The sequence below is a fragment of the Vitis riparia genome, chromosome 13, assembly GCF_004353265.1.
Source record: "Vitis riparia cultivar Riparia Gloire de Montpellier isolate 1030 chromosome 13, EGFV_Vit.rip_1.0, whole genome shotgun sequence".
NCBI lineage: Eukaryota > Viridiplantae > Streptophyta > Magnoliopsida > Vitales > Vitaceae > Vitis > Vitis riparia.
Window position 1 is genome coordinate 828,964 of NC_048443.1, and position 23,488 is coordinate 852,451.

The 23,488-nt window shown below is 31.6% G+C and overlaps 1 protein-coding gene, 1 long non-coding RNA gene and 1 pseudogene across 3 annotated transcripts; 2 read left to right on the top strand and 1 right to left on the bottom strand.

Annotated features, from left to right (window-relative positions):
- Nucleotides 1–1,440: 1,440 nt before the first annotated feature.
- On the bottom strand, nucleotides 1,441–2,999 carry LOC117928866. Of its 2 annotated transcripts, none has more exons than XR_004653667.1 (2): nucleotides 2,527–2,999; nucleotides 1,441–1,808 (listed from the first exon to the last, which is right to left on the bottom strand). It is a non-coding gene; the product is annotated as an uncharacterized LOC117928866 (long non-coding RNA). The 2 variants fall into 2 exon arrangements; XR_004653668.1 differs by having other exon boundaries at nucleotides 1,441–1,934.
- Nucleotides 3,000–6,815: 3,816 nt separating this feature from the next.
- LOC117927694 lies at nucleotides 6,816–7,748 on the top strand (annotated as a pseudogene).
- Nucleotides 7,749–13,189: 5,441 nt separating this feature from the next.
- LOC117928864 (beta-glucosidase 13-like) lies at nucleotides 13,190–17,839 on the top strand. The gene is made up of 13 exons (XM_034848935.1): nucleotides 13,190–13,354; nucleotides 13,436–13,499; nucleotides 14,178–14,236; nucleotides 14,376–14,451; nucleotides 14,555–14,632; nucleotides 14,793–14,880; nucleotides 14,971–15,223; nucleotides 15,328–15,443; nucleotides 16,032–16,252; nucleotides 16,358–16,389; nucleotides 16,769–16,871; nucleotides 16,979–17,087; nucleotides 17,479–17,839. The coding sequence occupies exons 1-13, from the start codon at nucleotides 13,217–13,219 to the stop codon at nucleotides 17,645–17,647; spliced, it is 1,506 nt and encodes a 501-aa protein (XP_034704826.1). The 5' UTR covers nucleotides 13,190–13,216; the 3' UTR covers nucleotides 17,648–17,839.
- The last annotated feature ends 5,649 nt before the right edge of the window (nucleotides 17,840–23,488 follow it).

A 23,488-nucleotide genomic window follows, 5' to 3' on the forward strand; every position in this document is an offset into this window, starting at 1 on the left:
GTTACATATGTTATAATTCGATCCTGAACATGACATGATCAAATTATGAGGACCATGGAAATTGTACACCGGACATGGCTGAGGTACCTACTGGATTCTCATTCTGTGCTGGCTGGTCCCGAATGTCTACAAATTTTCAGGTGCCTCACCACTACAAAATCTAGGATCTGTACAAGGAAAAATCAAAGCTTGAACTTGATTTAATTGTTGGATTTTGGTTGATAAGATTGAGAGAAACTAGGGATGGCAACGGGATTGGTTCGGAGTGAGTATCTCTCACCCGCCTATTTAATTTTTTGTTTTTTTGGAAAAATTTTAATTTCTTTTGAAAAAATTATTTTAAAATTTTGAAGTACATTAAAATAAATACATTTTATAAATAATTAAAATATTATAATTTTTATAACTTATTTTTATTGAAAAGTATTTTATTATTATTATTATTATTATTATTATTATATTAAAAATAAGAAAATACAATAAAATTAAATTAATTTTATAAATAATTGGGGTGAGATGAGATGGGACAATTAAAATAATACTCAAACATATTCCAAGCTTTTTAAAAAAATTTCAAACCCAATCTTAACTCATTTATTTAAATTTTTAAACCCACCCCATTAGACACAAAGCGAGTAGGTACCTGAAAAAATATATCCCATTGTTATTTCTAAGATAAACTTATTAGTTCATAAAAAAATATTGAGAGTGAAAAATATGAATATATAATTTAAAATTTTCAAAGTTAACATATAGGTAAGAATTTTTTATTTTTTTATTTTTAATTCCAATACTCGAGATTTTGTTGAATTCATGGGTTGAATGATTCTAATTATATACCAAATTCTACCTAGATTTTCTCATCAATTGAATTCTATAACCTAAAAACAAAAAGAAAAAAAGAGAAGCAGGCAATCTTGAATAATGACAAGGGTGACCCCATGATAAGGACCACTAAAAAAGACCATTAAATGTTTCTCAATTTCTCTGTGATAATTTTAGATACCATGGTCCAAAAGTTTCCAGGTGTGGTACGACTTGAGGTTAGTTTCCAGTGGGTCAGCCAAAAAGAACCACCACTGGTCGGTGCTGACATGACTTGTGTGGTGTAGCTTTCGATTTGGAATGGTGCAATTTTATTTTCAATCTTACATTTAACACCTCAAAAATTCTGCATCTCACATAATATCTATGGGTGGATGGTACTAAAATACAAGGTCATTCACTTTTTCTTATGTTTTTTTATTAAATATATCTACTTCCTATAAATATTTGAAATTTCATCACCCCCTTAGCAAGAGGCCATGCATAGATTTAAACAATGGTTAAAAATATAGTGAAATGAAGGATGAAATTTTTTTAGCAATAAAATCACTATTTTACTTGAGGTATCATGGTATAGAGTTCAAAGGCATAAACTTAGAATTCTAAGTTCTTAAATAATTGAAAAACCATTCAAGCATCAAATAAAATATGCTATAAACAAGATAAAGAGAACATGTCATAGAATCAATTGGCTAGTATAGTGCTAAAAAGGCAATTTTCTATGGTTGAATTAAACATGAAACAAGGTGGTTACTGTCATCAACAGTTGCCTTCAAGTCCTCTGTCAATGCTGCCTTTCTCTGGAGTATGCCACATGTTGCCTCCTTCACCCTTTCATGCCACATGCCTTGGCACATCATAAAGATGCTTGTCTCATGCCACATGTTGAGTGCAGTTCCTTTAAACAGCCCACTTTCACACCCACCTTCCTCCTAATGCCTTGCAACTCCCTTAGGCTAGGTGTCAGACAAAGTGTTAACCACCTGTCATGGAAAATTCAATCAACTCACCACAATGTTAGGCTCTTATCCCATGCACTAGCCCACGCCCTAACCACCTTGTCGCATGTTGCAAGCATGTCTCTTAGTTCACATTCTAATCGTCCAACCCTAGAAGATGGAAGAAATTTTTGGAAGTCTGAACCACCCTTAAAATTAAAATATACTCCTCCAAGTTATATTATAGTCATCAACTAGATCTGTTCATGTCATTCATTGGATTCATATTTTAATGGAAACAAAATCCCAACTGAGATCTCCATTTCTAACATGATGAAAATAATAATAATAATTAAGCATTAAAGAAATGTTTCATAACCAAAAAGCTTGAATAAGCATCAAAAGAAAAAAAAATAGTAAATAAGAAATAAATGTATTTGCTTTCGATTTTATTTGATGCCAAAACGGATTCTTGTAATATAGCTTTCCACACTCAAATGTAAACCTAGAAGTAAAGTTCGAATTTTTCTTCTTTTTTTTTGGGTTTTTGCCTTGTAGATTTCCCTTTAGTCCTCTTATTTTTTATAGGAAGATGAAAAAAAGGGCAAAAAAGAAAAAGAAAGGATGCTGGAATTTCTTTCACCTTCCTTATGTTTTCTCACCATCTTAGCTAGTTTAGGTTTCCATATGTTAACAACAAGAACAAAAAACTAAAGATAAAAAGATAATAAAAGATAGAGAGGAGATCAAATTGCAATCTCACCCGAACTAATAAAAATGCTGCTGCTGCTGCACGGTAGAGTCCACATCGATTCCCACAATAGCTCTAATCTCAACACCATGGAGCCTAATTTCCACTCAATCTTCATACTACCTGTTCTAGAACCATCAAAGCACTCTGTAGACAACGATGGAGGTCTATTATGGCTTCCTCGATGGGTTACAGGGCATGTGGGTCAGGCTTATCGTTTATCGGAGTGATGCGGCTAGTGGTGGCCAGAAGTAAGTAACAATTAAGCTCTCGCCGATTAGTCGCTGGTGAGAGCCAAGCATGGTGGTTAGGTCTAGGGGTCATATGATATTGGGTTTGTCAGGGAGCATGTGTGGGCAAGATCGGGGAAAAAGATGAAATTTATATATAATTACATTCAATGACACTCAAAAAAAAGTGCCAAGGTTGATCTTTGCATATGATGACACTTCATAAAACACCAAGGATGCTGTGCAAGGCTTATGATGGCGTTTTGGAAGGCGCCATCGTTGAGAAGCGCCATAGATTCTTTTAAAAAGGTCAAAAAGCGTCAAGGATAAATTAATTTTATAAAAAATCATTTTACTTTTCAAAAGTGTCAAGAAATTGATTTAAATTAATATTTTTGTAGTAGTATGTACCCACTCTGGCTCAGAACGAAGAAAGTGATTTGATGGGGTGGCTCAAAGACAGCTTGCATGCAGAGTTGTATATGGTTAAAAAGGAAAAAAAAAAAAATCCACACCATATTTACTAGAAGGTCTTTACTCTTTATTTACAAATAAAAATTAACAAATAATGAGAATTTGTAGTTTTTAGTGATAAATTGTCCAAGGCAAAGCATCAACCATAGAGAAAGATAAATTCTAGGAGTTGATTAGTAAAATTTTCATTTACTTAGCTATTTATCTCCAACATCAGGCTAGATGGATTAGAGTCTTATTGGTAGTGATTTAAAAAGCATTTTTAATCTAAAAATGTTTTTGAAAAAAAATGGATTAATTGAATCAAAGGATGAAAGATCCCAAATTTGTAAAACTAGTCTCTCATATTTTTGAACTTGAAGAGTAATTCATTTTTGACATAAAATATATTTCAATATTTTTATTATTTACATGTGTGTTTTAAAAGAAAATATTATTTTATATATAAAAAAAAATGATGATATTCTTATCAAAAATGTATATTTTTTGGGTTAAAAAAAGTTGAAGGTTAGATTTGTAATTTCTTTTTTTTTTTTTGGTCCCTTTTAATTAGTTATCCAAAAAATAATATTAAGTGTATGAAAAATTTTAAAAAATATTTTTAAATTTTGAAAAATCATTTATAGTGTGGAAAAATTACTTTAAATGTTTTTTGGACAAACACTTTATTATCTTCTAAAAACACTTTCATAAAAAATTGTATTCCCATTAAAATCATATTAAGTAGAAACATTGTCAAACACACTCTTCCAATGCATGGAGAGTATTTTTACTTGAAATGTTTTTAGTAAAAGTGTTTTCTCTAAAAGTGTTTTTAGGATAATCACCTATTAAGTGTTTCTAAAAACAAAAAATTATAAGTGATTACAAGTAATATTTTAAAAACTACAAGTGATTTTTTAAAATTTTAAAAGTGTTTTGTAAACTTTGTCAAAACACTTTAATTTTTTTCAAAAGCACCTCTTAGGATAAAAAAACTTATGAAATCATTAATAAACAAACTCTTAATATCATAAAAAGTTCGGAGTCTATTAAGCACTGAATTTAAAAACAGTTTTCTACTCTTAACATACTTATACAAAGAAAATTCTATGGATTTTGTGGAAGCATTATGTTAAAATATCTATATTACTTTCCATGGACAGGAAATAAAAAAAATATCATATTAATTAATTAAAATGGTACATACAAATTATTACCTAGTAAGACCATCCTTGTTTGCCTAAACCAATTAATTGATTAAACATTTTTTTTCATCACAATGACTATTTGTGATATAATTTGATCTAATAAAATTTTGGCTTCAATGAGGGAAATTTAGTATAGTGAAGCCTCATGGCTTAAAGTTCTTTAACAATGTTCTCAAATGACCTTATGTGATATACTTATTATCTAAAGTATTTAGGTTAATTAGTAATTTAGCACTATTGAATATAATTTTGTACCCAATGTTAAGTTGGAAAAGCCTATGCTAAATTACGTAATTTAGCAAATAACTTGGCATACTTAGATAGTGTCAACCTAAGTTACAATACTGATTGTTGCTTTAAGTTCATTGGTAAGCTCAAGAAATTGTAACCTTCATGAGCTTAATTAATCATAGTGTTTATGCTCACATCACAAATAACTTCGATTCTGCAGTGGAGAAAAATGGAGTGTTCATGGGTCAAGTAGTATGTACTCCATCTCTTTGCTAATGAGCACTAAGGCAAACTTGTCCATAGCATATATTAAAAGACACCATAATATATATGGGAGTGGATCTAGTCCAGAAAACCGGTATATATATATATTGAAGGTGATTGATCGATTTGGGAAAGCTTTGATTTGGCATCGCTTATGCATACTTAAAATATGGGCTAAGAAGAGATCTCAAATACTCTATTTATTGCTTCAAGAAGTTCCCCCTCAAGGCATAGCTCCTCATTATGCCCTTGTGACCTTTTTTGTTAAATTTTTATTGCTATTTGGATTTAACATGATAAGAAAATGTTTATTGTGAAGGTTGTCTCAGTTTTATAGCACTTCGCTTGGGAGCTGCCCAATCAACTTGTAGGATTGAAGGGGCAGTGGGGGCAGTGCCCATGGAGAAATTTTTTTATGTGGTGATTAATAGGTTTGCTTCCTATTATATATTTAACATTTTTATGTTTTAGGGTTTTGGTTGTTAGTGAGTACGGTTATAATTGAGAATTTTCTATCAAGAGTTTGACCATTATACTCATCCTTTGATTAGTAGATTGTTGAGTGTCAGTACAGTTTATGGACATAGATGCCACATTGATTATCGAACCATATTAAAAATCTCATATTTTTCTTTATTTTATTTTTTTTTTGCGCATGTGTAGACCGCCAATTTTGTCATTTTAGCACATGTCTTTAAGTTCATTTCCAGTGCTCCACGGTAGTTCTTTGATAGCCCATAACTACTCATACTACTTACTTTTTTGAGCCACCTCAGAGACTCTGGTTGAGGGATTATCCGACCCCTTATTGTGATATTTGACAGTCTCAATTTAGACTTAGACTCACTTAGGCACCGTAGGCCCATTTAGGCACATCTTGACCCACTTAGGTTCACTAAGTCCACTTAGGCATCCTGGCCCACCTATGTCACTTTTTTTGTAATTCCTACATGACTTACATAATCTATATGATTTGCATTTTTAACGTGTACTTGATTTCTTATTTATTTATTTATTTATTTTATTTATTATTTAGTTATTTATTTATTTATTTTATATAATATTGCATGACATTGATGTTATTAATTGCGTAAACTGATATCTTAATTTAATTTAATTTTTATTTTTTATTTTTTTGTATACCCATGATAGGCATAATGTTTTTTAATTGCATAGTTTTAATTAGTTTTAATTTTCAATTTCATTACTTTTACTGATTTTAATTCTTATTTTATTTTGGCATAAGACTTGAATGCACTTCAGTTTGGGCTTAAGAGAATTTTTTTTTTGAAGGATTTTTTTTATAAGAGGTCATACTTATACAATGGATACGATCTCCTTGGCTGTTGGGTTCTGGGCAAACAAGAAATATGGCTCTTGATAGACGGTATTTGGCTTACAACTTGACTCTTGTTGCTGGAGTTGCAGCACATATATCCCGGAATGGCCTGCTGACTCTTATCTATCAAACTCAAACTCCATTATGTGTTCTCTTCCTTTGTCCAGTGACATAAACATGCCTGTCACTGTTCTTGGATGTTTCCAGGTCCGTCACAATGGAAGTCGTTATCTCTTTAAATGCCAGGATAGAGAAGCTGCAGTTGAGGCACGACCTGATGCTAGAAATCTGTTAATTGAAGCTTGGAACAAAGAACTGATGTCTTGTGTTCGTGATTCCTACATTGAAATGGTGTTGGAAATTCAAAAACCAAGAAGAAGACCTTCAAGCTCTAGTATTGAGCCAACTGTAGGCCGTACCACTAATCTGGCTTTGAAGGCTTATGGGGACCACGTCCTGCCATCTGCTCCCGACTCGCCTCTTTTTATCTCAATGTACTTGCCCACCAGTATCCATTATTTTCGCTGGTGGGTCTGATAAAAATTTTCAGTGTTTCTCCTGTTGTGTATTCCCAGTCAGGAGCTATGATTAAGCCTTTTAAAGTAAAGGAGGGACAGAGAGAAATTGCTGAGAGTGCCAATGGAAGGGCACCCGTCAAGAAGCAAACTGCTGGAGAATTGCGCCTTCATAAAGATATCAGTGAGTTGAACCTACCCAAATCATGTTCCATATTATTCCCCAATGGAAAGGATGATCTGATGAACTTTGAAGTTGCAATTCGACCTGATGAAGGATACTATTTAGGTGGCACATTTAATTTCTCTTTCCAAGTAAACTCTATCTAGCCACATGAAGCTCCGAAAGTCAAATGCAAGACCAAGGTCTACCATCCTAACATCGACTTGGAAGGAAATGTTTGCCTCAACATTTTACGAGAAGATTGGAAACCTGTCCTGAATATAAATACGATTATTTATGGATTGTACCATCTTTTCACGCAACCAAATCATGAGGATCCCCTCAACCATGAAGCAGCAGCTATGTTGAGAGATAACTCAAAGTTGTTTGAATCCAATGTAAGAAGGGCCATCAAGCACGCTGTAATGAAAGATCCCACGCACAACCTGCCTTCCCGATGATCTCCGAAATGAATTGGAGTCAAAATATAAGGAGTTTGAAGGGATATCGAGCTCCCAGAATGTTGAGTTCCCTACCAAATTGTTGCGGGGTGTTCTTGATGCGCATCTATGCTGCTGTCCTGATAAAGAAAAAGGAAGCCCCAATTTCCTGCAAACTCAGATCAGAAGAATGGTGCACGGTGGCTACGGGAAGCGCAGGATCGCCGAACGCAAGCCCGAGGGTCGACGATCGAAGGGATTGACTGTGAATAAGAAACCCAAATCAGTGTCTCTCAAGAACCAGATACGCTCCACAGAACGCATCCTCCGTAAGAATCTTCCGCCTGAAGTTAGAGAATTTTCAAACCCGGAAAGATACAGCGTATAAGAAAATATCGTGGCTTAATGAGATATTCTTTGGGAGGGCAAAATCAGAAACCTCGACACAGATGGTCGTGCATTCCATATTGACAGTCATACTTTCCATACTGAAGAGGCCATCGCGCATAATTAAAAAGGTAAGGCTGCCATATAAATAGGATAGAAGGAACAGAATAGGAGGGAATTTTTTGGGAGGGCAGAGAGAACACGCGGATATTTTTTTAGAGCGGACAAGCACAAAAAATTTCTTTTGGACAGAGAGATCCGGACAGAAGGAAATATTTTGGAGATGGACACGAGCAATTTTTTTTGAGAGGACACGAGCAATTTTTTTTGAGAGGACACGCGCAAATTTTGAGAATAGAGGACTTCAGACAAGGATTCAGTTGCCACTTTGACTTACCAAGAGGATTTTCCGAGTAATACGTACAAGAACCACGCATTTGGGAGGGATAACAGCGACACGAGGTAGGTAAATTCCCATTTTTAATTTCGATTTAATTTAGTTTCAATTTTACTTTTTTTAATTTGGATGTGTTTGTAGTTTTAATTCATTAACTTAGTTAATTCTGTTAGATAAAGTTCACTTTTAATTCGGTTTTAGTTTAGTTTTAATTTATTTTTTATTTGGATATATTTGAGATTTTGATTCATCCGTTTTATTAATCCTATTAAATAAAGTACATATTTTTAATTTCAATTTAATTTAGTTACAATTTATTCCCTTTAATTTAAGTGTGTTTGCGTTTATTAATTCCTTAGTTTAAATATTCCTAATTGATAAAGTTCATATTTTTTTAATCCCAAATTAGTTTGTTTTTAATTTGTCTATTAGTATAAATATGTTTGTGATGTTAATTCATTAATTTAAATAATCTTGTGAGATAAAGTTTATATTTTTTTAAAATTATGAATTAATTTAGTTTTAGTTTATGATGTTAATTCATTAGTTTAAATAATCTTGTGAGATAAAATTTATATTTTTCAATTCCGAATTAATTTAGTTTTAGTTTATAATTTAGTTTGAATGTGTTAATGATGTTAATTTACTAGTTTAAATAATCTTGTGAGATAAAGTTTATATTTTTAATTTTGGATTAGTTTGGTTTCAGTATATGTTTTAGTTTGAACGTGTTAGTGATTTTAATTCATTAGTTTAAATAATTTTATCAAATAAAGTTTGTGCTTTCAATTCTAATTAGTTTAGTTTTAATTTGTTCTTTTTTAGTTTAAATGCATTTGATGATGTTAATTCTTTAGTTTAAATAATCACATTGAATAAAGTTTGTGTTTTGTTTAATTCCAATTAGTTTGATTTTAACTTGTTTTTAGCTTAAATGTATTTGTTGATTTTAATTCATCAGTTTAAATAGTCTTATTAGATAGGGTTTAATTTCAATCTAGTTTAATTTTAATGTTTTGTAATTTTAATGCGTTTATGATTTTAAAGATGAATTCCATATTTTTAATTCCGATTTTAGTTTAGTTTTAATTTGTTGATTTATTTATTTGTTCTAGTTTAAATGTATTTGCAATTTCAATTTGATAGTTTAGCCAATCTTATTAGATAATGTTGATGTTTTTAATTCTAATTTAATATAGTATTAATTATTTTTTAGTTTGAATGTGTTTGTGCGTTTTTTATTTTGTTAGTTTTGATTTTAATCTATTTATATCCAGATTTGTAATTGATTATAATTTTAGTTAATCATGTGTTATTATTTTCATGTCTTAAATATGGTAATTTTAATTTTGATCTATCAATATTTAGTTTTAGAGTTTTGGTTAATTAATTTAGTCAATCACGTGTTATTATTTTCATGTTTTAAGTATGGTAATTTTGGCTTTGATCTATTGTCATTTAGTATGAGCTTTAGGAATTTTGGATAGTCAATCTAGTTAATTGCATGTTATTGTTTTCATATTTCAAGATTGCTAAACTTTGGTCTTTGATTTATCATAATTTGGTAGAATGTTAATTTATTTTTATTGATCCCATATTATTATCTCCATAGGTTTAGTTTGTTGGTTTTAATCCTTGATTGATTTATATCCTAATTCATGTGCTTCTCGAAATCAATATGTTAGTCTTGAATAATATTTTGATAGCTTGCTTGATTTAGAAGTCATTAGTTTGACGCCTTAGTGATTGTTGGTTAGATCCTTTTTTTTGTAAGGCCATTGGAACACATGAAGGTTGGCCCTGTTCTCACCACTTTAGTTTGCTCGGATTGTCCAAAATTTCACTTTGTCAATTCGTTTTCTTATATTTTGCTCGGTATTTTATTTCTTATGTTTTGTTATTTTCACATTAATTCCCTTTATTTTAAAGTCAAATGCTTTTCTCAAAAGATACCTTTGAAAATTTTATGTTAAAAAAAAAATCATTTAGAGTCCTCAAGATCAAAATCTCTTTTTTTTTTTTTTAAAGTAATATGCAACCATACCTCGATCGGTTCGCATCCTTCTTGGTTTTCAATAAAAATTTTGATTTTGAACAAAACACGAATCAAAGCTTGTGGTTCCAAATAAATGGAATAATTCTAGGCTAAATTCGTGTATATCAATGGGGAATTGGTGAAACCCCTACATAAGAAAATCTTTTCAAAACTTATTTTTGCTACCACATTTGCTACTTGTTGTAATCATATTTATATCTTTTTTTTAAAAAAAAAAAATTGAATACAAGGTGTGTGTGATAATTGATTATTTCGTATATTTTGATCATTTTTGTTATGCTAATTAAATAACAAGCATGTTAGGATTTCTGCACTTTATTATTTATTATCTAACCCCCCATGTCCTGAGGAAGCGTATTATGAGTTATCTATACTATCCAGGTATGCTCCCTAACACCCACTTTTTGAATTCTGTAAATATGGTTATCATTATGAATTATGCCTATGTTTGAAAGTGTTACATTGTTCGATTATTTATGATGAAGTAGTGCATGTTGGGTGATATACTATCTAAACTAATATTTGATGTTTTGTGATAGCGCTTAAGAAGTGGTTCAGGTACGCACCCTAACTCTCCTTTATTGTAATTTGATCTTGTTTGACATGCTATTTTTTGAAATCACCTAGTCTACTTAGGTATCTATAATTAACCAATTAATTGTCATGTTTCCTTCAACTTAGTCAGTAGAAACCTTTATAGGGCTTAGAGGGGTGCTACCTTTCAAAGGTACCTTCCCAATAGGTAATCTGATCCCTGGACCTAGACTTAGGTTTTTCAAAGACATGCTTTTTCCAAAACTATGGAGTCATTTTTCTAGGGTTTTATTTCTTGTTTTATTTTCCCTTTAAAATAAAATAAAATAAGTAGCAACTCTGACTTTTCTAAAATTAATTTTTCACAAATAAAAAGCGAGTCTCACCGATCGAGTGGGGACACACGTGAAAAATGTGGGTCCACAACATGATTTAGTTAATAGAAAACTCTTATGAGTAAGAAAAGATCTCTTCTTTTAGACTTTTGTGCTCAATCTCTAAAATGTATATACTATATATGTAGAGGTTTCATTCAAGCCATCATCTTAACAAGAGATTCGCCTTTTGTCTTTCAAGTTTTCTTCCCTTTTTTTTTCTTTTTTCCTAAAAGAGATCTAGCCAATGTTGTGTTTGTCAAATGCTCCAAATCGTTTTTCAACAAGATTCAGTAAATAAGTAACTCTTTACGATTCAATCTATCGAATAAACAATTTGAAGAAATTTTTTTGAAGAATAAAGATTTTGTTGTATAGGTTTTTGCTTTTCTTTACACTATCTTCAAGACATTTGCATTATCTTCAAACTAGCTAGCATTGTGATGATGGTTGCAGTTAATGACTGGTTGGTAAGATGGGAAATAGACCATTGGTTATGAATAACAATTATGCACATATCTACTAATCATGAAGAATGTTAGTTACAAAGTATTTCTACAATAAATGATTGTATCTAATTCATGTTTGGACAGTAATATATATTTCTACAAATCTTCTGAAGGATATCTTTGATTAATATATAAATTAATGTTTAATGGAAAAGGAAATGTGGATGGGATTGTTCTTGACCAACAATGGAAAGACTTGATTAGAGAGGATAATGGGAGATCCTTTAATTTCAAAAGTAGGTACGTAGATGATGGAGGGATGGAAGTGTAGTGTCCTATATCAACTAATTACCATGATGGTTGGGTTTACTATGTAGAGTTACCTTTACCTCCTATTAACTTAATTAAGACTTTTAGGAGTATATGTGATCCATGTGGCATGAAAGCGAAGTTTGACCTGATTGGCATTACACTAACTCATTGATATAAAACAATTTAATAGACGTGTTTAACGTGGGAGGAAAAAAAGTTAAATATCTCATCACATCAATTGATTACCAATGTTGGTTGGGTCTTATCTATAGAGCTACCCCTACCTCCCATATATCTCATCACATCAATTGATTACCAATGTTGGTTGGTCTTATCTATACAGCTACCCCTACTTCCCATTAGCTTCAGTTTTTGGGATGTATCTGGTCCAACACTAATACAACTAGAGTGTATGACAATGTCTGGAGGTTAATCGTACAAGTTGTAAATCTTGATCTTTAGAAAATTCCAAATGTGGGATTAATGAACATAAGATCTATGGACAGGGCTTGCAAACGACCATCGATTCTTTGCACAATTGTCATATTTTAATCCCTTTAATCTGTAAGGAATTTGGAGAATAGCTAGCAACAATCTTTTGATTAGAAAATGTCTTGCAAGGTCTAAAATTAACACATATCCAGAATTGTTCATGGGTTACTTGCTAATTATCTGAAACCCTAAGGTTAAAGGAGGGATTGGAAGTTATTCAACCATGGCTGTTTATATATCCTGCTATGAAAAGAAACTCATAGATTTCTTATCTGCATGATTGAAGTTTTTGGCAGTAGCTACAACATGTCTAATAAATTTATTGTACTAATTAATGCTGAGCAACTGGACAGAAGCATCTTAGCTTGAATGAAAACTCAAGGTACCTTATTGCTAATAAACCAAGAAGACTGGTCGAGCCATCTACTTTACAAATTGGGTAAATAAAGATTAAAGAATGAGATCAAGGATAAAAATTTCTGGTAGAACTATTCCATGTCGGCTTTAAGAAGATCCAAGGGATTATGTGATATCATATACTTATACGCTAATTAATGACTCATTCAAATTAATACTTACTTGTGTCTGGATCTTGAAAACTTGGTCTTTGTTAATTAGTGCTTGTGGCATGCGACTTATAAAATAATGGACCGGGATTCATCAGCAAAATCCTATAAATATACAGCCTGTGATCTGTATGATCAAGAGTTACGGACCAAAAACTATGGTATATATGATGATTGTACTAGGTCCCTTATCAATATCGATATCCATGAAAATATCTTATCCTTTGCTTCTAGCTTTCTCTATATATAGAGAGTTCCAAAAGCAAATTTATGTGTAGCAAACTCCGCAATGGCCACTCAAGGTCCTCTTCTCTTCTGTGCCCTTGTCCTAGTCCTCTCCTTTGCCCATTGCCATGGCTCGGCTATGTTCAGCAGGCATAGCTTTCCACCCGGTTTTACATTTGGAGCAGCCTCAGCAGCCTACCAGGTACAACCCCAACATTTTCTATTGATTTAGGGCTACGAGGTTTTTTCAATATATGCATTAACTTTTATACTATTATCTCAGTATGAAGGAGCAGCACATCTTAGAGGCAAGAGTATCTGGGATACCTTCACTGCAAAACATCCAGGTCTTCTCTTTCTCTCTGAACCCTGGTCCATCATCAGTTTGGCCTAATCTTGGTAAAGAACGTACAAGCATTATGATAAATGATAATTTTAGCAATACTGAAATATAATACTTAAGGCTACCACAGGGTATGTCCTTCTAAGCCATGTTCGTCCAAATCCAGATTGTGTGCATTTTCCAAGTTTGTAAGTCACCAACCTTCTTAAAAGCTTTAAGTTACTAGAACATATATATTTGGACTCATGTTTTTGGTTAAATATATCTAATTCCTCTAGATTTGAAATTTGATCATGCATCTTTTTATTTTGAACGAAAAGGGAAGTGTGTGAAAATAAAAAATAAAAAGAATAAAATAAATATTTAATGAAATTTCAAACCTATAAAAATTAGATGTATTTAATTAAAAATTTAGGAGAGATAAATGAAATTAACTCGAAATACAATTTTGTCTCTTTTTTTTCTGTTTTTTTTTTAATTGGTTAAATCAAAGAAAAAAAATCTCAAATTCAACAAACCTCATTTGGATCAATATCACTTGTTAAGACTAATTGATGGTTAATCCCAACTTTCTACTTGTTAAATGATCAATGATTTGTGTTCTTGAGCTATGCCTATTTTGTTATTTCCATACAAATCTCCATAGTATTAATTTCTGAAAAGAGGGTTGGTGCTGTGACAGAAAAGATCTCGGATCAGTCAACAGGAGATGTAGCCATTGATTTTTATCATAAATATAAGGTAAATCCTAATGCAAATGATCTTTTGTCACTTGCTTCTTGATCCTTGGAATAGCCATCATCCTTATGGTGACTAAATCCTTGGCTTTACAGGAATTTATTTTAACTTCTCAAAAATAACTTTAGAATTTATGTTACAGGAGGACATTCAACTGCTGAAGTTCTTGGGTATGGATGCCTTTAGATTCTCCATCTCCTGGACTAGAGTACTACCAAGTAAGAAATTGGGTTATGCCCATGAAGGATATGTATATTTGATTGAATGATTGACATTAATTGATCCATTAGCTAGGGTAACATATATGAAATTTTGTTTCAGCTGGAAGAGTTAGTGGGGGAGTGAGCACGGACGGCGTCCAATTTTACAACAACATCATTAATGAGCTTGTTGCGAATGGTCATTATCAATCTCCCTTAAAACATTCTTTGTTTTCCAAAATACTTTTTTAAAGAGATTCTTGACAATGATTAAAATTTAATTAATTTAGAAATTATTTTAGAGAAATAGTTTGAAGAACTTATAGTGCATACTGTATATATCTTGATATCATATGTAGGGTTGAAGCCCTTTGTGACTCTATTCCATTGGGATCTTCCGCAAGCCCTTGAAGATGAGTATGGTGGATTCTTAAGCCCTAAAATAGTGTAAGTCGGAACATATGATCATACCTTCATCTACACATTTTTCATAAAATGATCCTATTTAATTAACGGAAAAGTGTCGATTTGGTATAGGGACGATTATCGTAACTATGTTGATTTTTGCTTTAAACAATTTGGGGACCGAGTGAAGCATTGGATCACTTTGAATGAGCCATTCTCCTATGCCTACTATGGCTACTCAACTGGGACTATTGCACCGGGTCGATGTTCGAACTATTCAGGCACTTGTGCCTCTGGGAACTCCGCTACTGAACCTTATAAGGTGGCACACCACCTACTTCTTTCTCATGCTGCTGGTGTGAAATTGTACAAGGAGAAGTATCAGGTTTTTGCTTATTACTTATTACATGCATTTCATTTTGATTAACTAAAGATCAATTTCAAGTCAGACATTGATAGTTTTGAATGATTATATTTGAATGTTTGCAGAAATCTCAAAAGGGAATTATCGGAGTAACCCTACTAACACATTGGTTACAATACAAGTATGCAACCGTTGCAGGTGTCAAGGCCTCCCGTAGAGCCCTCGATTTCATGTTAGGATGGTGAGTCTTGTTAAGCCACTATTTTGATTCAAGACTCGGTAGGTGTTTGGTCAAACTTAATTCTTATAATTTAATAACTTAAGTTGACTTTAAATTAAATTATTCTTAACTTATTGACTTAAAATTCATTTTAAATTATCAAATTAACATATTTTCATTCATTAACTAATATTTATATATTTTCATTGATCTTAAAATATAAATTTATTGGTTAAATATTTATATTTAATATGTTGTACATGTCTAAAATAACTACAAAAAATATTTACTGAAAGATTGTTGTGAATGTCGAGTCAATTGTAAAATATACATTTATTAAATATGGGTAAATGAAATAAAAAATATATATGAAATTCAGAATAAGTTAATTATTTTGACTTAATATTTAAAGTTATTTTTAAGTTAAAGTTATGATATTAGATTATTTTTTAAAACATGTGTAATCAACTTAATGACTTAATTTTAAGTCATTAAATTAAGTCACTAAGTTAATTTACTAAATGTCCTCTTTTTTATTGTAAATATTTAGTTTAGAATATTTCCTCATTGCTTAACTTTTATATGAATTTTTTATTCTTGTGTTTTTAGGTTTTTACATCCAATCACATATGGCGAGTACCCAATGACCATGCAATCCCTTGTGGGGCGTCGACTGCCCAAATTCTCGTCAGCAGAATCCAAAATGCTTAAAGGATCATTTGATTTCGTAGGAATTAATTACTACACTTCAAATTATGCCACTACCTATGCATCAGCAGTAAACAACTTAGAGCTAAGCTGGGAAGTAGATGGCCGATTCAACCTAACCAGTAAGCTTGAAAAACTCAATCTTATGAGCTCAACTATGATTCTTGTTCTCCTTCATGCTTTGCCTTTAGGTGACTAAACCCTTTTTATTTTCTTTGTGGCTACAGCGGAGAAAGATGGGGTTAACATTGGCCAGCCGGTAATGTCTCTATCCTTAGACATCTAAGATTACGTTTGGTTCTTGAAAAAATTGAAAGAAGATGCAAAAAAAGAAAATATAGAGGAAAAATAGAAGAAAAATAAAAAATGAATTTAAAATCAATAAATTATTTTTATATATTAGTTTAAGTTCATTTAATTTATTTTAACTCTTCAGTATAAATATTAAAAATTTGAAAATATATAAGTTTTCTAATTAATTTTAATTATATTTAATTTTCTTTGATATTTTCTAAAGAATAATCAAACATGAAAAAAAAATTATTTTTTTCTTTTTTTAATGCTTTTTGGGAACCAGACATAACCTATACAAATTCATGAATTCATTACTAAGTGATCTATGGTGTGTGATTTTGTAGACCCAATTGAGTTGGCTTTACATTTGTCCATGGGGAATCAGAAAACTTATGCTTTACATCAAGGAACATTACAACAATCCAACTATTTACATTACCGAGAATGGTAGGCTCAGTGAATTAATTATCAACTTATATTGTTTTTAAGTCATAGAATGATATTTTGGTTTCATTTTAATGTTATTCAAACTATTGTGTAATGGTCTTGTGCAGGAATGGCAACAACAAATAATGCTTCAGTGCCTATGAAAGAAGATCTCAATGATACCTTGAGGATGACATTCCACCATGGACATTTGTACTATCTCTCAAAAGCTATCAAGTGAGTAATTAAATTTTGCTCACATATGCAATATTCATGAGTATGTGAGTGTTAGGGGTTTAGCCTAAGTACGTAGGCACAATATACAAAATTTGTGTCATTTAAGCTCACGTATGACAAGTTAAGCTTTTAGGTTAAATCGATAATCTAATAATAAGAGTATGAAATATTTAACTAAGATGTTGCATTGCATTAGGTCTAGTCTTGAATTTTTTAGGGTATCTTACTATATAGTTGAAATCAAATCTTGTCTTCATCAAGGCTAGAATGTACGACATTGAGGCTTAAGTTGTAATAATACATATATTAGGTCATCTTAAGTTTGAGATATATTTTAAAATACTAGAGTATTATTACTAATATAGTACATGTATGTATGCAATTTTGACAGGGAGGGTGTCAACGTGAAGGGATACTTTGTATGGTCTTTTCTTGACGACTTCGAATGGAATGCAGGTTTCACCGTTCGCTTTGGTCTCAATTATGTGGATTATAAAAATGGTTTAAAGCGATATCCCAAACATTCTGCTTATTGGTTTAAGAAGTTCCTCCAAAAATAAAAAATGTAATCCCAACTATTAAGTGACTTTTGCCATCGTCTAAAATTCAGTATCGTTAATTAGTATTAGTGTGCTAAAAGAGGATCTTCAAGATCTTCACAATGAAAATAATGCCTATGAGTATTGTAATATGAGACTTGCTTAACTTAGTATTAATAAGAAGAAAGCCTAGTGTCTTTCTCATTTCATGAAGAATCTTCTATAACCTCAATCTTTAACTCTCAATGAGTACAATTTCCTATTGGCATGATTTTTTTAATGACTCAACCAACCATAATCCCCCTTTTTCATGGCTATATGCTAAAAACATAAAACATTAATGAATTTCGAGGTGTTTATTATATATGTAGAAAACAATATTTATTATGTCATAAAAAGAAACAAAATTTGAAATGTTTGCAATTGTTTTTTGAACATGACGAGCAACAAATAAAAATGTAAATAATATTTCAAAAACTTTTACATTATACATAATTTTTAAACATAATTTTTTTTATATAAAAACAATCGAAACCCATTTTAATAACAATTATAAAAAATTGTTTTTTGATAAATGTTTTTGAAAACGTTGTTGAAAAGACCCTTGAACATTTTCAAATTGCTTAATCTTTATATATAAAAGAAAAAAAATTAATAAAATGATTTAAAAAAAACATGTAAAAATAATCTACTAACTTCAAATTTATTTATCATTTTTTTCTTTTTTTTTTCTTTTTTATTTTCTTTTCCTTATCTTTTGTTTAAAAATTTTCATGAATGAAGCATAGGTTAATCCATACTAGTTATGTACATAAGATTGATTCATCTCGTAAAGAGTTTTCAAAATAAGTATATAAATGCAGTACTCTATGATTAAATTGCTCGAGTAGAACTGTGTATTTGACAGGAGAATCCAAGCCATCAAGATTGAAACCTTCCACACTGCCAGCTGCACCTTGTGGTTCACAAAGCTTCACATGCCCTAAAACTGTGTCTGATCTGTTGCTGTAAGCAATCGCGCAGACAAAGATATTAAAACTTGAGATTTCAATGGTCCCATTAGGGTTTATCCAAGATCCGATAAGATGTCAGTAGGCCACACAGTGTTGACTTTCTGCATGATTTTGAAATTATTACTCAAACTTGCAAGATTTTTTTTTTTTTTTTCCTTTTCAACATTGATACTTTTACTATAATTATTTGAGTGGATATATCTGAAGTAAGATTTCATCCATGAAAATTTTTGGCCATTAAAGCAAAAGAAATTCTTCAAAGTTCATCCTTTTAAGAAGTTAGTTCTTCGAGGACAATTATTTTTCATACATATATCTTTTGTCCGTTTCAATAATTGAAAGCCCATTCAGCCATTCTCCATTATTAATGTCTGGTCTGCACTCTGCAGGGCCAGAAGAGCATAAATTTATTTGGATCTTTTTATCTACCACCTTTTCCTAATTCATTTCTAGATTTGTTCAGTTGCTTTTCGATTATTTCCACTTTCTTTTGGCCTTTTTCTGGATTCAAAAGATTTTGAACGCGTGAAAACTGTCAAGTACTCCATTTCTTGGCGGGAGATTTTGAGAAAAATATAGTAACTTTAAACAAATACAATTGAAAGTTATCTTTCGAGCAGACAACTTCAATTAAATCTTGAAGTTTTCTTTAAAAAAATGCAATTTAAAGACAATTATCAATTGATGTCATAAAAAATGGTTATTTTAAAATCCCACAACCACATCAAAATTTATATGGCAACATTTTCTATCATCAATGCTATCTACCCTAGTTAGATATTAGGTTCTTCGGTGTATCTTTTTTTAAGTATCAAACATGTACCAATAACTAGACGATATATACATTTTTAAGTCTCATTATTTATATTTTAGTCTCGTTTATTTGTATATTTAATATCTTTATATCATTTATTTGTATTTTTATTTAACGGTCTTGATCTCTCCATACACATTTAATAGTTCAGATTTAAAGTTTTATAGATAGTATTATGGTATCTTAACATTTTCTTAAGCATTATTGGTAGGCATTATTCAAAGATTGGTAGTTGATCAGTAATGTATGTGTATGGAGAGATCAAAGATTGGCTCTTTAATTTTATTCAAACTATAAAGATGTTACGTATGTTTTAAGTAACACCCATGTTTCAACCACTAATTAACTAATGATAGAAATTGATCAAGAAGTTGTAGTCTGAATAAATTAAATGCGAGTCCAAAACTTTCCAAATACAATTAATTAAATAGGACTTTCAATGATGTGACTTGCTGGGCATTATCCAGAGCAAACTAGAAATGGACATGGCATATACATAGTTAAGAAAAGCTAGAATTGGGTCATTAACATCAACTTGGAGGACAAGATGTCTTGTTTCTAGTGGAACTTTAGGATCCGGCATAGTGGTGTGCCCCACTCAAGGACAATCCTTGAAAAGCTAAGCATTAACTTACACTTTGATCTTGATATTAACATCATAGTATTAGGGTTACTTTTCTTGGTCATGGTCATATGTATTTACTTTTCTTGGTCAAAGGATCATCAAAAAGCAAGCCAAAAGGTTAATTAGGACCCTTTCTCAAATGGGACCCCACCATTAACATGAGTACTAAGATAAAAGCTATGAGTTTAGTGGTGTAAACCCTATATTATCCTTCTAGTTATGGTCTACGTAATTGAAGAAAAATCTGATGTGGAAAATAAAGTCTTGTTTGACATGAAAATAGTTTTAGAAAAACATGAAAATAAGTTTGATTAAAAAAAAAAAAAAGCAGAAAACAATTTTCAATTCTTAAAAATAGATAAAAACTGTTAGAAAATATATAGTTCTTCAGTTATTTTTATTTATTTTATGAGAGTTGTTTTAAAAAATAATTATATAGATATGAAAAATCATTAAAAATAAAAAATTGCTTTTAAAATATAGTTAAAAATCTATATATAAAAAAAAGGTTAAAAGACATTTCACATTCTCAAATATACTTTTATTTTACAAAACATAATAAAATAGTTTTCAAAAATTATTTTCAACAATTGTTTTCGAAAATATTTATCAAACAAAGCATAACATTTCCAAATGAACAACATATTAAGATGACAACTTCATGTTATTCTGGAATTATTACAAATGTATGGTCAAATAATTATGTATAATAAATAAACGAGAAGGTAAGTAAATATTGAATCTTACAAATGGTTGATCGAGGTTAGAGTTTGGCTCTATGTCCTTAAGACGAATTTGTCTCGCACTCGTGCTTACGATTTGTTGACAATCGTCTCCCAGGATACAACGATCACTTTCTTGTGATAGTAGCACTCCAAATCACAAGAAACAGCGAATCACTTGATGACTTGAACTCTCTTGAATACACCAAGCACTTGGAAGAAATGAAAAGAAGTAGAGAGAATTAATGATGGAATGAATGAGAAATGCCATGGGGAGGGGGGGCGCTATTTATAGATTTTCTAGTGACTCTTAGAAGAGATGTGTCTTAAATACTTGACATATCCTTTGACACAAGTTGTGTCCATTAGGAAGAGTTGTGTCTAATTGAAACGGTATGTCTTAATTTCCATTCACCTATAAATATCCCAACAATCCCCCACATGAATGGAAATTGACTTAAAAAAGGTAAACGGAAAACTAAACAATCAAGAGAGTACAAAGTTGGAAAGTGATTGCATTAGGATAGGTAGTTTGTGGCTTTGAACCTTCCATAGTGAAATACTATTGGATTTACTAGTTGAACAGTTCAAGACATCACATTCACTGATTAGCTAGTAAATCCGATAGTATTTCATTAAGGAAGGTTCAAAACCACAAACTACCTATCCTGATGCAATCACTTTCCAATTTTGTACTCTCTTGATTATTTAGTTTTCCATTTGCCTTTTTAAAGTCAATTTCCATTCATGTGGGGGATTGTTGGGATATTTATAGGTGAATGGAAATTAAGACATACCGTTTCAATTAGACACAACTCTTCCTAATGGACACAACTTGTGTCAAAGGATATGTCAAGTATTTAAGACATATCTCTTTTAAGAGTCACCAGAAAACCTATAAATAGCCTCCCCCCTATGACATTTCTTCTTTGAATGAAACGGTGACTTAGCCATCTTGGCTTCCACACACACTTCACATTTATGTTTAAAATCAATGCTAAAAGAAGGCAACAAATTCATGTTAATCAACCTTTTTTAAAGTTTTATTGTTAACATGTCCTAACCTATCATGCCACAAAGTAAAAAACTCAATCAAGTAAACAAAAGTACTTCCTTTATTATTATTGAAATCACGCTTAACGGTCATTACATTCATCTTAAACAGGCCATTGGTCATATACCCCTTGCCCACATACATCCCATTTTTCATGAATACAAATTTGTCAGACTCGAAAACTAACTTGAACCCATTTTTGCTAAGTATAGAACCAAAAACAAGATTCTTGCAAATATCAAGCACATGTAGCACATCTGTGAGAACAAGTTCTTTTCCAGAAGTCATCTTTAGCACCACTTTTCCAATTCCCACAACCCTAGATGTGGTAGAATTTCCCATGATCAAATTTCTACCATTGACTGGTACATATATAAAGAACATGTTTCTTTCTCCACAAACATGACAGGTGGCACCTGTGTCAACCCACCATTCGTTTGGATAATCTACCATGTTGGCTTCAAACAGTACCAATGCCGAAAGCATGTTTGCCAACTCCTCTTCCTCAGTCACGTGTGATTTATTTTCCTTACTTTGTTCTTTCAAGTGACAATCCTTGGCACTATGGCCTTGCTTATTGCAAATGTAACACTTCCCAGTAAACTTCTTGTATTTGTTCTTCCCTTGACTTGGACCTTCGCCAAAGTGCTTTCTCTTTTTATTAGCCTTTGGTTCCACCAAGTTTGCCTTGGACTCCATGGGATGTTTTCCCACTTTCTTCTCAAAGACACGATTATCTTCCTCAATTTTCAGTCACACAATCAAGTCCTCAAGCCCCATTTCCGTGTGCTTGTGTTTCAGATAATTCTTGAAGTCCTTCCAAGATGGTGGTAACTTTTCAACAATTGCTGCAACTTGAAAGGACTCACTTAATTCCATCTTCTCAGCATGTAATTCATGCAAAATTATTTGAAGCTCTTGGACTTGGCTTGTCACTGTCTTGGAGTCAACCATTTTGTAATCTAGAAATTTGCCAACTATGAATTTTTTCATACCAACATCTTCAGCCTTGTATTTCTTCTCCAAAGACTCCCACAGCTCCTTGGTTGTCTTCACTTGACTATACACATTATACATCGTGTTGTCAAGTCCAATGAGGATGTAATTTTTGCATAGAAAATCTGAATGTTTCCATGCTTCAACTGCTGCCACAATTTGCTTGTCAGTCTCTCCCTCTTTAGGGTAGGTGCATCTTCATGCAACACTTTGGCCAAGTTAAGTGTTGTGAGATAAAACAACATCTTTTGTTGCCACCGCTTGAAGTCCAACCTAGTGAATTTCTCTAGTTTCTCACCATGGATAGTAGTAGGTGTAACAATAGGGGTATCAATAATATTTGTAAAGGTCATGTTATTAACTGTATTAAAAACACAGATATAATCAAAAGATTAAAAACAAATTCGTCTTAAGGACATAGAGTCAAACTCTAGCCTCGATTAACCGTTTGTAAGATTCAATATTTACTTACCTTCTCGTTTATTCATTATACATAATTATTTGACCATATATTTGTGATAATTCCATAATAACAATCTTAAGACGAAATTCTTTTCAATCTTTTGCTTATATTTGTGTTTTTAATACAGTTAATAACATGGCCTTTACAAATATTATTGATACCCCAGTTGTTACAC

Excerpts from the sequence above, each read along its gene's own strand:
- LOC117928864 (XM_034848935.1), top strand. The coding sequence starts at position 13,217 with ATGGCCACTCAAGGTCCTCTTCTCTTCTGTGCCCTTGTCCTAGTCCTC. Across the intron at positions 14,452-14,554 it reads CTGGACTAGAGTACTACCAA|CTGGAAGAGTTAGTGGGGGA; the intron begins GTAAGAAATTGG and ends ATTTTGTTTCAG. Across the intron at positions 16,390-16,768 it reads GGGTTAACATTGGCCAGCCG|ACCCAATTGAGTTGGCTTTA; the intron begins GTAATGTCTCTA and ends GTGATTTTGTAG.